This window comes from Chiloscyllium plagiosum, chromosome 4 (genome assembly GCF_004010195.1).
Source record: "Chiloscyllium plagiosum isolate BGI_BamShark_2017 chromosome 4, ASM401019v2, whole genome shotgun sequence".
Taxonomy (NCBI): Eukaryota; Metazoa; Chordata; class Chondrichthyes; order Orectolobiformes; family Hemiscylliidae; genus Chiloscyllium; species Chiloscyllium plagiosum.
In genome coordinates this window covers 103,126,632-103,142,386 of record NC_057713.1, presented here as the reverse complement: position 1 = coordinate 103,142,386, position 15,755 = coordinate 103,126,632, and the positions used below count along the sequence as shown (strand labels likewise).

At 39.1% G+C, this 15,755-nt stretch overlaps 1 protein-coding gene across 1 annotated transcript in view; it reads left to right on the top strand.

The window, feature by feature from the left end:
- The window catches only part of LOC122549279 (probable G-protein coupled receptor 141), a 19,607-nt gene extending 4,244 nt beyond the window's left edge, over positions 1-15,363 (top strand). The window contains exon 2 of the mRNA XM_043688796.1: positions 14,135-15,363. Coding sequence (XP_043544731.1) covers positions 14,187-15,056 — 870 coding nt within the window. The 5' untranslated portion in view covers positions 14,135-14,186 and the 3' untranslated portion in view covers positions 15,057-15,363. The remainder of the gene's footprint in view (positions 1-14,134) is intronic.
- The last annotated feature ends 392 nt before the right edge of the window (positions 15,364-15,755 follow it).

The following is a 15,755-nucleotide window of genomic DNA, read 5'->3' as shown; positions in this document are numbered from 1 at the left end:
TTACAAAATTATGAGGGGCATGGATAGGATAAATAGACAAAGTCTTTTCCCTGGGATCGGGGAGTCCAGAAGTAGAGGGCATAGGTTTAGGGTGAGAGGGGAAAGATATAAAAGAGACCTAAGGGGCAATATTTTCACGCAGAGGGTGGTACATGTATGGAATGAGCTGCCAGACGATGTGGTGGAGGCTGGTACAATTGGATGGGTATATGAATAGGAAGAGTTTGGAGGGGTATGGGCCGGGTGCTGGCAGATGGGACTAGATTGGGTTGGGATATCTGGTCGGCATGGATAGGTTGGACTGAAGGGTTTGTTTCCATGCTGTACATCTCTATGACTCTATTTTAAAACATGGCTAAGAATATTTAGGTTTGATGTCAGTATCTTAATCATATAGAATTAAGTAGTCATCAGTGTAGAATATTATCCATCTTTTATACCTACACATTGTAAGCAGAGTGGTGGTGCAATAAAGGTGGAGAATGCTTGGTTAAGAAAATAAGACATTTACATGAAAATCTTGAGGAAAGAATAACAGTAGATAAAAATGGTTGAAAAATAAGTAAGTGACAAAAGCCCAGAAATCAAATGCCAAATTAAGTTTCTTGCGCACTCATATTCAGGCAGAAATCAAATTAAGTTATGGAACTACACTGCTAAGGTAAAAATAGTTCCCTAACCAAAGGGCACTCATTTTAGTAAACTGACCCAAACCTGAGTCCAATCCCTAACCAAAGGGCACTCATTTTAGTAAACTGACCCAAACCTGAGACCAGCTCAACATGCCTTCCAATCCTCTCCTGCAAATGCTCTTGATTCCAATGTACACATAAATTTTGAAACCAGCAATATTCATAAAAGAGCACAGTTTATCCTGTGTAAAGACTGGTCTTAAAATAACTGAACATCCCATCTTCCAGTATAGTGTCGTGGGTGAACTCTTCTTCCACCCAGATTTCTATAATGAATTTACAGATAATGTTATTATGTTGGATCTGAAACACATGGCTTCTAAACAATTTATCTTGTAACTGTCAAACAAAATGAATATCAAACCGCATGTCTATTGAGATACAAAATTAAAGACAATTAAAAGCTTTCTTATGAAAATTATTTTCATAATAGCCATCTTTTAAATTTAATATAATCACAAATATCAATCCTGCCTGGAGAGATATTTCTAATATTAACATCAACTATCAAATACTGCTATAAAAAATAGTGCTCATATTCTTAAATAATTTCAAGTTCAAACTTTAACTTTTTTGTTTCTTATCATTAAGACTATCAAATACTCCAGCTGATTCTAGCGCTTTGTAATCTTTTTCCTGTCTGAATGGAATTATACAAGTTCATATTGCAGCGATTATTTGGCTTGAAATAGTTTCAAGAATAATAGAGTATAAGTATTTTCTACTTGTTTTATGTTACATCTCACTTAAATAGGTGTTCGATGAAGACAGCTTGCAGATTATAAAAAAAATACAGCAAAATTGGAAGTCTAGAATAAAAACTGAAATTATGGAAACAGAGGGGGAGAAAGGAAAAATAAAATTAATGGCTGGATTTTTCTAATCCTGTTGCAGAAAACCTTGGAGGTGTAGAATAATGTGAAGTGGTACTGGAGCAGAGTTATGATTTCATAGTTAAGGTCCAAAAGAACCTTTGGATTTGAAATAGTAAAATCTGTTTCTCTTTCCACAGATGCTGCCAGAGTTTCTCCAGCATTTGCTGCTTTCATTTCAGATTCCAGTATCTGTAAGAATTTTGCTTTTATTTGCTACTTCTCTTTTAGATATGCCCACAAAGAAGAGACCCACAGCAATTTGATTGACTCTTACCTGCTCTCTGGGCTACTAGGGATGGGCAATCAATGCTCGCCTAGCCAGAGACAGGTACATTCTGTGAGTGAATAAAGTTCTATCTTCTCTCGGAGAACGTGGTTAATCTATTGGCCTGTTCCCCTTTAAAAAGGGTTGCTTAAGAGTGTTCGTAACACCAGAGCCAGCCTTAATGAGCTGAGAGTTGGACAACTGTCTCTCAGAGCTGCTGACTGGTTTGTTTGGATGGTAGTTCAGTACAAAAAGGAAGTCCCAAGAAGAAGACAGTGTACACGTATCAGACTTGAATACTCTATTTTAATTGAGGAGTGATGAATGACCCTAGAGAGGTGAAGAAGAGATGGAGCAGGGAGGTACAAAGATTGGGAATATGATTTTAGATTGGTGACCCTGATGGGTATAGCAGACCTCCCAAAGAAGATACCATCCACTTCTTTCCCACCTTTTTGTTCATGTTATACTAGGTTTGTTACCTTACTTCCACTTTCCTGAATTATGGCAATTATTGTTAAGGGCCTTAAAAAGCCTAAGAGTGGGAAACCAAGTAGAAACACCTTACCCATCCCTGTAATGTGGGGCACAACTTAGGGATGGCAAGGTACTAGGCTATGTTAAGTGACCCAAACCAGCACATAAGAGAGTAGTAAAATCTCCCCCATTGTTTGAGTCGAGGCCACAGCAATGAAGCACATAGCTAAGCATCTGCCTTTCAACACTTTTTCAGAACTCATGATGTCATCAGTCCAATGCTTCACTGCTGCCATACATTTCAAAAATTACAGAATGATGTGTATCCTCCAGAGGTTATTCTGTGTTGCGCAGTTAAATTCCTTTTTAACATAATCCTAAGTGGTTACTCTGAGGATAGAGGATTCATTCACCTTATGGTTGCTGGTTTGGGTAATACTGGTTTGCAAGAGGGCAAATTGCCAGTTAAATTGCAAGATAATACACTCAGATAGCATAGCAAAGACTATTTTTATGAAGAAGTCACATGCCTCTTGACTGGTAGAAAGGGTGGTGTGTAGTTTTTAGAGGCTGTCTTTATCTGTATCCCACAGGAAATTTAAAAAGCAGCTGCATTCTTTTGTTGATTCATTCCATACCAAATCAGGTAATATGAAGTGTAACTGCTTTATTGGTAACACTGTAAACAGCACAACTCAGTATCTACTTATCTGATTGTTGCAGCAGAAATCTTAACCAGTATGAAGAGTGCCGATGGCTGCAATATGCAATCGTTTGACTGTGGAAAGTAACATCACCTTCAACTGAAACTTAAGCAGACAAATAATGTTTGATTCTTAACTCAAGAATTAAGACATTGAGGTATGATCAGTACAGTAATACTGTTGGAATCTTTCCTACATTTATTGTGTGTTGCATAGTTTCAGAAGAGAAGCCACAGCATGTATCGCAAAAAACTGTCAAAACATTTTCTCTTTCCATTTGGTTTGATTTATATATATTTCATGTTTTCAGATAAATATCAATTCAAAACAAAATACTTAAGAAAGTTTAGATTTTTTTAAAGAACTTCATTCAGTGTTCTCACCAGTAAACTTCTGGTAACTCAATTTATAAAAAACTTCTACAAAAATATACTCAGTACTTTAAATGGATTAATTAAACAACATTATTTTACTGAATATTAGTAGTAATGATTAAGTAAATTTCTTTAGTCAATTTCATTGAGACTAGGGAGTTGGGGCAGCAATGGGAGAGGTGGAACAGGTACATTCAGTATCATTAGGCTGGGGAAAGAAGGAAAGTGGCCACTGCCCCACCATGTCAGACATTTGCTTGTACAGTTTGACTCGCACTATTTATTAACCATTGCCAGTGATTGTCTTTGCTCATTTGTGATAGATGTATGGCTTGTTCAAGCCTCAGAAGGTTAGAGGTACCAGATGCCTGTGAGACTGATTATTTCTGAATCCAACTTTCAAGAAGACCATTGGAATCTGGTGTATAGAGACATTTCACCAGGTTACATTAAGCTGCTACAAAAATAGAAATTACCGGAAAAACTCAGCAGATCTGGCAGCATCTGTGAAGGTTTTACCTCTTGGGGGCAATGACTCTTCATCAGAACTAATAATTGCTATGAAATGGTGCTACATATGCTGAAGAGATGGGGTAGGGGATGGTAAAGGAGTAAGTGATATGAGGAGACTAAGCTAATCTTCCTTGCTGTGTCGTGTCCTTGATCCCAACAGTGTTCATTCTTTCATTCAAAATGGTGGAATTTACCCTCCCTGGCAGGCATGAGCAATGTTGAGAACGTTGGAAAAGTACATTGAGAATGAAAAAAAATCAAAATCTCTGTCAAGAAAATATTTTGCAATTTTCCACCTCGCCTTAAATGATGACTTCAGAATCCCAGCATTGAGTAGACACTAACTTACTTCCACACATTTTCAACTTGCTAATTGTCCAACTTGCCTTATTTCTGTACTACTTTCAATCTTCCTCCCCTTCCTTGAGAAACTTAATGATGCAAATTCCTGACAAGTCACAGCAAGTACCTACAGACCTGCCTGTCCTGACTATCATTCAACTTAGTACACAGCATAGTGTCCCTGCCTGCTCTTTGACAAGCATCTATGCAAGTCAGCTTTAATAAACCATCAGCTTCACCAGATCGCCATGCCCACTCACAGACCACCTCCACAGCACTTTTCTCTGGATGATTACTGCAGAGCCTTTAACTCCAAGAGTTTTACATTGACCCGAAGAAAAAAGCTGTGACCAACTTTGCCCACTTTGCATGCAGCATCAGCTATTTTGTGCAGTTATTGTACAGTCTATGTTCAATCTGAAATGGCAAGGTTCCTACTCTGTATTCTTGTGTGTGACTTGCCTATCACAGAAATCATTCCCTCAGCAACCTGATCTCCAGACTTAAGTTGCTTGCTTTCACCAAGACACCATGAACTTAACAATTACTGCCCAAACCTCCAGGAATGATTATGGCCAAACCCTAGGACTTGACTTGGCAGGATGGATCTGATGAACACAGTAGACCTGTACTGATGTCCCCTAACTGGGAAAAAGATCTTGGCTATTCATCTTATCTATGTCCCACATGACTTAATAAACTTCTACAATGGTCACCCCTCAGCCTCTTATTCTCAAGGAAAAGAAATCTCAGCCAATCCAGCCTCTCCTTGTAACTCAAACTTTCCAGTCATGTAACATTCATGTAAATCATTTTTGTACTCATTCCAGTTTAATAAAACTTTCCTATAACAGAATGATCAGAACTGTACACAGTACTCCAAATGTGGCCTCAATAATATCTAGTACAGCTGTAACATGATGTCCCAACTCCTGTACTCAATGCTCTGACTGTTGAAGGCAAGAATGGCAAATGCCTTCTTCACTACCCTAGCTATTTTCCTTTGACGCCACTTTCAAAGGAACTATGTACTTAAACCCGTAGGTCTCCCTGTTCGAAAATACCCCTCAGGGCTCTACCATTCACTGTGAATTCTGCCTTGGTTTGTCTTACCAAATAGCAACACCTCGCATTTATCTGAATTAAACTCTATCAGTCATTCCTCAACCCACTGGCCAGTTGATCAAGATGCTGCTGTTCTGAGATAACCTTCTTCACTATCCACTATACCACTAATTTTGGTGTCACCCGCAAATTTACTAACCATTCCTCCTATATTCTCATCCAAATCATTAAATAAATGAACAACAGTGGCACCGATCCTTGTGGTACACTGCTGGTCACAGGCCTCCAGTCTAAAAAATAACTTTCTACCATTAGCTCTCTACAATCAAGCAAATTTTGTATTCAGTTGGCTAGCTCTCCCTGGATACCTTGTGATCTAACTTCCCAAACCAGTCTCCCATGCAGTACCTTGCCAAAGGCCTTGCTAAAATCCATGTTTCTACTACACTGCCCTCATCTATCTTCTTAGTCACCTCTTTTAAAGACTCAATCAAATCAGAGATAATTTTCCATGCACAAAGCCATTCTGACTATCCCTAATCAACTTGCCTTGCCACATACGTGTAGCTCCTGACTCTCGAGAATCCCCAACAACTTAAACACCATTGACATTTGGCTTACCATTCTGTAGTTCACTGACTTTTCCTTGCAACCTTTCTTGCATAATGGCACAACATTAGCCACTATTCAGTGTTCCGGCACCTCACCTGTGGTTAATGATATACATATTTCGGCTAAGGGCACTGCAATTTCCTTCTTAGCTTCCCACAATCCTGGGATAGACATGAACTGGGATTTATCTACCTTTCTATGTTTTAAGACCACCAGCACCTCCACTTCTGTAATGTGGACTCTTTTCAAGACAGAATTCCCTAACTTCCATATCTTTCTCCATGGTAAATACTGATGAGAAACATTCATTTACAATCTCATCCATCTCCTCTGATTCCATTTTCATTGATCTTTAAGGTGCCTTAATATCTCTCTAGCTACTCATTCACTCTAATATATTTGTAGAATGTCTTTGGATTCTCCTTTACCATATCTGCCAAAGGTTACCTTATGTCATCCTTCTGCCATCCTGAATACCCTCTTATTTTTCTTGACTGGAGATTCAATATCTTTAGTCATTCAGTGCTCCCTACTCCTGCCAGCCTTGCCCTTCACACTAACGGGAACATGCAGTCTCTGAACTCTCATTATCTCACTTTTGAATGCCTCCGACTTGCCAGATTTCCTTTACCTGTGAAGAGCATCCTACAATCATCTTTTGAAAGTTTCTGTTTTATACAAGCAAAATTAGCCAATTTAAAACTTTCACTTATGAACTAGCCCAATCCTTTTCCATAACAATTTAAAAACTAACACAATTATGGTCACTGGTCCCAAAGTATTCCCCCACTAACACCTCAGTCACCTGTTCTGCCTTATTTCCTGAGAAGGGGTTGAGTTTTGCCCCTACTCTGGGTAGGGCCATCTACATATTGATTGAGAATATTTTCCTGAACACAGAAATTTCTCTGCATCCAAGTCCTCAACACTATGGCAGTCCCAGTCTGTTTGGAAAGTTGAAATCCCATACTCTTATAACCCTATTAGTCTTACAGCTAACTGGGATCTCCCTACATATTTGCTCCTCAATTTCTCACTGACTATTGGGGGGGTACAATCCCATCAAAGTGATTGGCCCTTCTTATTTCTAATTTCCACCCATATAACCTCACTGGATAATCCCTCAGGAATATTCTCTCAAAGTACTGGCATGATGTCTGTCCTGTTCAAAAATGTCACTTTCTCTTCCTCTCTCCTCTCCTTTTATCTTTCCTACACCATCTGTACCCCAGAACATTGAACTGCTAATCCTGTCCCTCCCGCAGCTATGTTTCTGTAATAACCATAATATCCCAGTCTCATGTGCCCATCTATGCCCTGAGGTCATCTGCCTTAACTGTCAAGCCTCTTGCATTGAAATAAGTTCAGCTTAATTCAGCAGTCTTCCCCCATTCCCTATCATGGTCTTGCATGCCTTGTCTGTTTAACTTGCTCTCTAACTTCTGTATTAGCCTGAATGTTCTTTTTTATCTCACTACTTTTCAGGCTTCACTTGTCTTCATTACTGTGAATCCCCATACCCTGCACCAGCTTCTCATCCACATATTCATCTGCCCTATTGTCTTATTCTTATTTTCACTACCACGTGGCACCGGGAGTAATCCAGAGATTACCACCCTTGAAATCCTGCCTAACTTCCTCTATTCACTCTGCAGGACCTCAGCCCTTTTCCCACCTATGTTGTTGGTACCAATGTGTACAATGATTTCTAGCTGCAGATGCTCCCCTTTGAGAAATTGCTCAGATACATCCTTGACTCTGGCACCAGGGAGACAACACACCATCCAAGAGTCTCACTTGTGGCCGCAGAAATGCCTGTCTCAGTCCCTGACTAAATAGTGCCTGATCACAACTGTTTGCTTAAACTTTGCTATACCTGCTTCACAGCATAGCCAGTTATGGTGCCACAGGTCTGGCTGCTGCTACTATTTCCCCTGAAGGGCATTCAAAAGGATAAACTCATTCGAGAGGGGGTATAGCCACAAGAGACTCCTGCACTATCTGCCTGCTTCTCATACTGGTCACCCACCTAGTTGACTGAATCTACAGTATGACCACCTCCCTGAAGCTTCTATTTATCACAGAATCTATAAAATATTGAAACATATCCACTGATGCATCAGCTAATTCTCTAGCCACCTTCTCCAACACTCTGATATCTAACTTACCTTTAATATAACATGAATAAGATTTAAGTTGTCAACTTTGGTAGAAAAAAAATGATAGAATGAGTATTTCTTAAAATGGTACAAAGTTGTGAAGTACTGATATCAAAGGAACCTCTGTGTTCTCGTTCATAAGTCACTAAAAGGTAGCATGTAGATGCTGCAAATAATTAGGAAGGCAAATGATATGTTGGTCTTCATTGTAAAGGGATTTTAGTATAAGAATAATAATATTTTGATGAAATTGTGTAGAGCTTTAGTCAGAACACTGTATACAATTTTAGTATCTTTATCTCAGGAAGGATATAGTTCCCATAGAGGAAGGGCAGCAGATGGATCACCAGAACTGGGAGATTGGGATTGGTTTCTCAAAGACCGATTTGTTTGGAGTCTTCAAGAATGTCTTCAATGAGGTGATCCCATTGAAACTTACAAAATTCTTAGAGCATGGCAGGGTGGATGTCGATAGGTTCTGGATATCCTAATATAACATTCTATTTAGCAAAGATAATTTTCACCATGTAATTCAAGCTCTCCTATTCAAAAGATACAGTTAGTTGCAAGGAATGCGTTAGTGACTTTCCACATTTCCCATTCCTTGATCCATTTGATGACTGTTAGCAGACCTTGTAGTTTCACCATATGGAGCACTAAGACAGAAAGTGGACAGTAAGTGAGCTGAACATATAAATTTGGGCTGCAGTGAAGTGCAACATGGATGGTTCCAAACAGCTTACGAGTTTTCATCAATTGGCAGATATGAAGGGGAGTGATGTTTATGAGGACAGGAAGCCAAGGCAGGTGCATGGAACAGAGGGTTCCAATTATGATGCACGTTGGTGCACTCATTGAATGTCACCAATAGGAGTAAGCAAAGATCTATGCCCAACAGGTGCATAGTTCTCTACTGCAGAGCAAAATAGCATAGGTGCTGTAGTTTTGTGGTCATCATGTCATGTAGATTCAGCAGTCTAATTGCTAGGATGTTATAGTTTCCATCATTGCTGCTTTTTTTTAGATGATCTTGGAAGGACAAGGACTTAAATAAAGGCAACTCCTACATATGCTGGGTTTGGACCAATCATGATCTAATTGAATGGCATAGGAGAGTCAGCAGGCTGAAACATCTCCTCTTATTCTCCAAAACACAGCAAATATACAAACATGTGAATTAAGAGAGGTGGACCACTTGAGTCTGCTTCATCATTCGATAAGGTCATAGTTCATTTGATTACTCCACATTCCAGTATACACCTGATAACATTTCACTTTATTGCATATCAAGCATAGTCTACCTTAAAGACTCAAGGACTCTGCTTCCACCACCTTTTGAGGAAAAGAATTCCAAAGGCTTATATACTTTGAGAAGAAATATCTCATTTGTCTGAAATGTGCAACCCATCATTTTTGTGATCTCCAAATATAGATTCTCCCACATGCACACAAGACCGCCAAGAATTTTATATCTTTCAACCAAACCAGCTCTTACACTTCTAAACTCCAAGGCTGACAACCTTAGCCTGTCCAATTATGACACTAACCTGTGGAGAGATTTCCCCGATTTCCATTTTCTCAAGTTTTGTTATGGCTTCTTGGTGCCACACATGGTCAAATGAGGCCTTGATGTCAAGGAAAATGATTTCACTTCACCTCTGGAATTCAGCTCTCTTGTCCGTGTTTAAACCCAGCACATAGTGAGTTCAGAGCTGAGTGTCCCGGGTGGGGGAACCGAACCTTAATAATAGAGAGCAGGTTATTTGTCATGCAGGTGCTGCTTGATATTACTGTTGTTGGCACCATCCATAACTGTACATTGGTGGTAATTGACTGGATAAGATCTGTTATGCTTTTTGTTTACAGAACACATATAGGCACTTTCCCACATTTTCAGATCGCTGCCACTATCAGAGCAATACAGGAAAAGCTTGACAAAAGGCATGGCAAATTCTTGAGCACAAATCTTCAGTGCTATTGGCAGAATGTTGTCAGGATCTATAGACTTTTGCAATATCCAGTGCCTTTAGCCATTTTTTGAAATCATGCAGAGCGAATTGAATTTACTGAAGTCTGGTACCAATGATGCTGGGGACCTCTGCAGGAGGTTGAGATAGATTATGCACTTGGCACTTCTAGCTGAAGATGGTTACGAATGCCTTCTCTTTTGCAGTGATATACTTGTGATGGTGCTGTCACTTTAAAAGAATATTTTGTCCTAGTTGTTTTTATTTGAAAAGACAAAGGTAGAGGCACTGAGCAGTCTACCAGAACCACTAGAGAAAACAACATACAAGGCCTTTAAAAGGTGGAACAATGGAAGCAGCTTGAATGGGTGTGGTCTTCTCTCACAAATCAGGCTTTCTAGTTTTTTTCAAGCTGTAGAATTAAATGCTGTTTAGGATCTCAGAAGAATCGGAAGCTTCAGTGAATGATTCCTATCTGCTATGTTGTCTGGAATTTCTCTTTATATTGTTTTCTCGTGAATTGGAGAACTGCACTGAGGAGGGATATTTGTCTGAATTTACCTTTTTGCCAAGGGGTGTGTTTATGGGATGTTACAATGTTGAACAGTTAATTAGGAATAGGTACTGTATCAATTATTCAGTTTCATTTTCCAGTAGTTAAGTTGTTCTAAATTCCTATTTCTTTTGTTAGAATTTTAACTATAATGCTTAAATAAATTGTGCTTTGCTTAACATCAAATAGTTTGAGTCGCATCGCATCTGGAATACTCACTTCACATCTACTTTCAAAACAAAAAATTAGGACGTAGGCTATCTTTTTAAGGCATTTTGAGGGGGTCTGGTCTGGTCTGGTCCATAATATACTGGGTTATGCCATCACTGAGGAGGGATATTTGTTCAGTCTCCTCCTCCAATGAGTTGTTCAATTGTTCCCCACATGCACAACTGGGTGTGGAAGGACTACTGGGTCTTCTGTTCATTATGGAATTGCTTAGCTCTATCATTTGAGGCTTGTGCTGTTTGGCATGCACACAGTCTCATTTTTGTAGCTTTCACTAAGTTGACACCGTACTTCATGCTGCTCCTAAACTGACCTCTTGCACCTTCACTTTTTTTCCCATTCACTGATTGAACGTCGGTATAAAAACCGAGAGAACTGCAGATGCCGTAAATCAGAAACAAAAACAGAAATTGCTGAAAAAGCTCAGCAGATCTTATAGCATCAATGGAGAGAAATCTGAATTAATACTTCGGGTCAAGTGTCCCTTCCTCATAACATGGGTGTGGCTGGAAGAATAAATATTTTCTGGCCATCCCTAGTTGTCCTTACAAAGGGGTGGTGAGCTGCTTTCTCTAACTGCTGCAGTCCATTTAGTGCAGATAGACCCACTGTCATGAGGGAGGGAATTCCAGGACTTTGACCCAATGACATTGAATAATGATGTATGATGGGAAGGCACGTCAAACGGAAGGTGTCATCTATAGTGCTATGAAGAAGCACCTGATCAGCAATAACCTGCTCGGTGATGCCCAGATTGGGTTCCACTAGGGTCACCAACCTCCTGACCTCATTACAGTATTTTTGCAAAATTGGACAAAAAAGTTGAATTCCAAAGATGGTGAGAATGATAGCCCTAAACACCAAGGCTGCACTTGACTCAGTGTGTCATCAAGGAGCCCTGGCAAAACTGGAATCAATGGGTATCAGGGGGACAAATTATCTGCTGGTTGGAGTCATACCCTACAAAAGAAGATGGTTGTGGCTATTGGATGTTATTCATCTCAGCTCCAGGACATCTCTACAGGAGTTCCTCAAGGTAGTGTCCTTGGCTCAACCATTTTCAGCTCCTTCAATGCCTTCCCTCCACCCAGAAGGTCAGAAGTGGGGATGTTCACCAATTACATAATGTTCATCACCATTCGTGATACCTCAGATATGAAAGCAATCCATGTTCAAAAGTAACAAGATTTGGATATTATTCAGACTTGGGTCGACAAGTGGCAAGTAACATTAGAGCCACAAAATGCCAGGCAATGACCATCTCCAATAACAGACAATCTAACCATCATCCTTTGATATTAATAGCATTACCTTCACTGAATTCCCTACTATCAACATCCTGGAGTTTACTATTGACCAGAAACTAGTTGTGGTCTACCACTGTATATTCACCTCTGATGCCTGTCCTGCTAGTGAGATAGGGCATATAAGGATGGTGACGGTGTTAAGGTATTTTGTGTAAAGTATGATTCCATGAGTATGAATACAAATATTTCAAGGTGATGCATGACCAGTCTGGTTGACAGATTTCCCAGTTTTGGTACTAATTGCCAAATATTGGTATACAGGATTTCGCAGGATCAAAAAGACTGAGTTTTCTATTATCATTACCAGTGCTAAGATTTGAACCCTAGTCCTTCTTTTGTCGAGATATTGACAAAAACTGTAATGAGGTCTTGAGTTTACCGCTGAGTAAGTCCTATTTGTTAGAAATGTCGATGACACCTTCCTTCGCTTTGCCGATGATTATGACCAGATTGAGAGGTGGTTATTGGCCAGGTTGGATTTGTCCTCCTTTTTTTGTGGACAGGACAAATCTTAGCAATTTTCCACATTGGTATCTAACTGACAATGTGGTAGCTACGCAGGAACAATGTGACTAGTGGCATAGCTAGTTCTAGAACACAAATTTTCAGTACTATAGTTTGTTAAGGTTCAAAGAATTTGCTGCATTGACTGCTCCTTAATATCACGTAGCGTGAACTGAACGAACTGAAGACTGGCTGCTATGATGCAAGGGATTTGAAGAGAAGGCTGAGATGCGTAATTAATAGAGTGCTTCTGACTGAAGATAAATGCGAATGCCCTAATCCAGGAAATTAGTACATAATCTATGTTGATACTCCAGGTCAGCACCCTACGAACACTGGATTGTTATTTAATGGGACTTGAAAAGCAAGGCTAACCATTCCATTAGCTCAGGTAGGTTGTGAGAATCCCATTGCACTGGAGAAAAGCAGGGATTATTTCCAGTTTCAATTTAACTAGCAGGACATTATAAACAAATAGAGAAAATGCCAGGAAGTTAATATTTCAGAGTCATGGAGTTATCCAGCATGGAAACAGATCCTTTGGTTCAACTTGTCTATGCTGACCAGATATTCCATGCTGATCTAATCCATATCTCTCTAAACCCTTCCTGCTCATGTAGCCATCCTCATGCCTTTTAAATGCTGTAATTGTACCTGCCTCCACTATCTCCTATGGCAGCTTGTTCCATACATACACCACTCTCTGCATGAACAAGTTGTCCCTCAAATCTGTTTTAAATCTTTCCCCTCAACTTAAACCTAGGCCCTCAATTTTGGATTCCCCTACTGTGCATAAAGACCTTGCTTATTCACCCTATCCATGCAGCCTCTGCCATATCCAACTCCACCCTGAAATTATTCAATGCTTTGGCCTTAACCACTTTCTGTGACAGAATTCCAGAAGCTCACAACATTCTGGTCGAAGAACTTTCTCATGACAGTTTATCCAGCACTTTTTGCCTTTATTTCACAATTTCCAATATCCACTGTATTTTGCTTTTAATTGCATGCAGTAGTTTCTGACTACTTTGACTGCTTCCACTGTTCAGACAGCAACTATTGTTACTGATTCTGCTACTGCCAGTCACACTTTCTCTAGATCTATCTCTCGTTTCTTCATTCTTTCTCATTTACCATCCTGTTTTGCCTGGCATCATCATGGGTAACATTTTTTCTCACTGCTATCACTGATTAACATGATAAACTTACCAACACTGGCTATTCATCTCCAGTACTTGTAGGATCTTGTATAAAATGACTACAAGAAATATCAATATAAGAGTGACTGCATTTCAACTAATATTAATCCATGTAGAATGCTTTGAGACTTTCCAAAAGATGTGCCTCTGTGTTATGGTTAGATTGAGGTACAAGGTCAAATTTAAGGTCTGTATACCATAAATGTGGGTTATGACCAAAAGTTTTTCTGCGTATACAAGTACATTTCTGTGAATGCATTACTAAGTTGATAAACTTAAGAACTTTGTTTTAATGAAGGTTGGACAACAAACTAAACTCATCAGCTACAGAAAAGACAGAACAACCTGCAATGTCTACTGAAGATATTTCCAATTCTTCAGACAACCACGTGAATCACAATTCACACGAACGGCACCAATCTGTTTTAATAGCATTGTACTCTATCGTGTTTGTGGGTGGAGTTATTGGAGCCAGTATTATGTTATGTCGAATTCTGAAGAATGACAAGAATTCTAAGTCATTTATCATTATCAATCTCTTATTAGCACATGTGATTTTTCTTATAACTGTGCCATTTCGTATTTCTTACTATGCAATTAAAGAATGGAGGTTTGGGTTAGTTTTCTGTAAGTTAGTCAGTGCTATTATGCACATTCATATGTACTTAACTTTTGCATTTTATGTGATCATCATTATCACAAGACTTCTTAATGTCTTTCAAAAGAGGGAGAAACGAGAGGCTTACAAACCATGGAAAGTATTAGTGTTCAGTGTAGTTTTATGGTTTGTGGTGACTGTAATTATTCTTCCAGTATTTCTACTGAGATATGGTGGTAGTCTGGAATATGATGAAAATCATTGTTTTCACTTTGAAATTTCATCAGAAACTGTCAAGCGAATCAATTACATTTTAATTTGCATAACAATATGGACAATTACCATTTTGCTCATCTGGCAGACAGGTATAATGTTAAATCTGGCTTTCAAGCATGGCTCACAGACATGTGCGCATCAAATCTTTCGTGCCCAACTAAAGACATTAACATTTATACTGATAATGTTTGTGTTTTTTGTTCCTTATCTTGGATTCAGAGCATATTACATCAAAGAATCTAAGAATTGTTCATCAATTATGTATACACTTAATGAAGCAGGTTTATCCATTACAGGAATGAGTTGTTTTGATTTGTTAATTTTTTGGATATGGTATTCCATTTAAAACTTTACCAAGCAGTGAGGCACTAGTCCATGAAGACTGTAAACTGTATGTATTTATTTGATCAGTTTTGTTTAGGGCAAGTTGAACATCCCATACTTTGAAATATCAAATCAAATAGGACATAGTTGGATTATAACAATAAATTGCTACTTGAGGTATAAATTTGGTATCAAAGACAATTGAGAATTAAATAATCATAAAAGCAAGTTCATGACTCCAATTCCCTGGAGCATCGCTTTTGTGAAAGGTTAGCCAGGTTTTGTTTCACTCACTTAACTGTTATCAATGTGATTTTTAATGTTTCCTGTTCCATCCCCTGATGGATAAGTTGAATTTAAATTCAAGACAGAAGTTGAATTTCCACATTGCCACTTGCAACGTCAACTATTTCAGTCCTTTCCTGAGTTACCATCCTTAAATTTCATCTCAACCTAAACACTTCTGGCCAAATTATCACACACCAACTCCAGCTGACTCCAGGCTTGCTGACCCATTGTGACTACTCGTTTCATATCCCCTCAAATCTAAAATTCTCAAGCCAGTGATTAAGGCCCCACAGCCACATTAACCACCTAATCTCTACCCGAACACCCCAATAATGATCAGTATCATTGCCCTCTTTTTGGACCTCCACTTCAAACCTGTTTTCAGTTGCCTAGATTATAATTTCTAAAAGTCCTTCTCACACCCAGCTTCTTC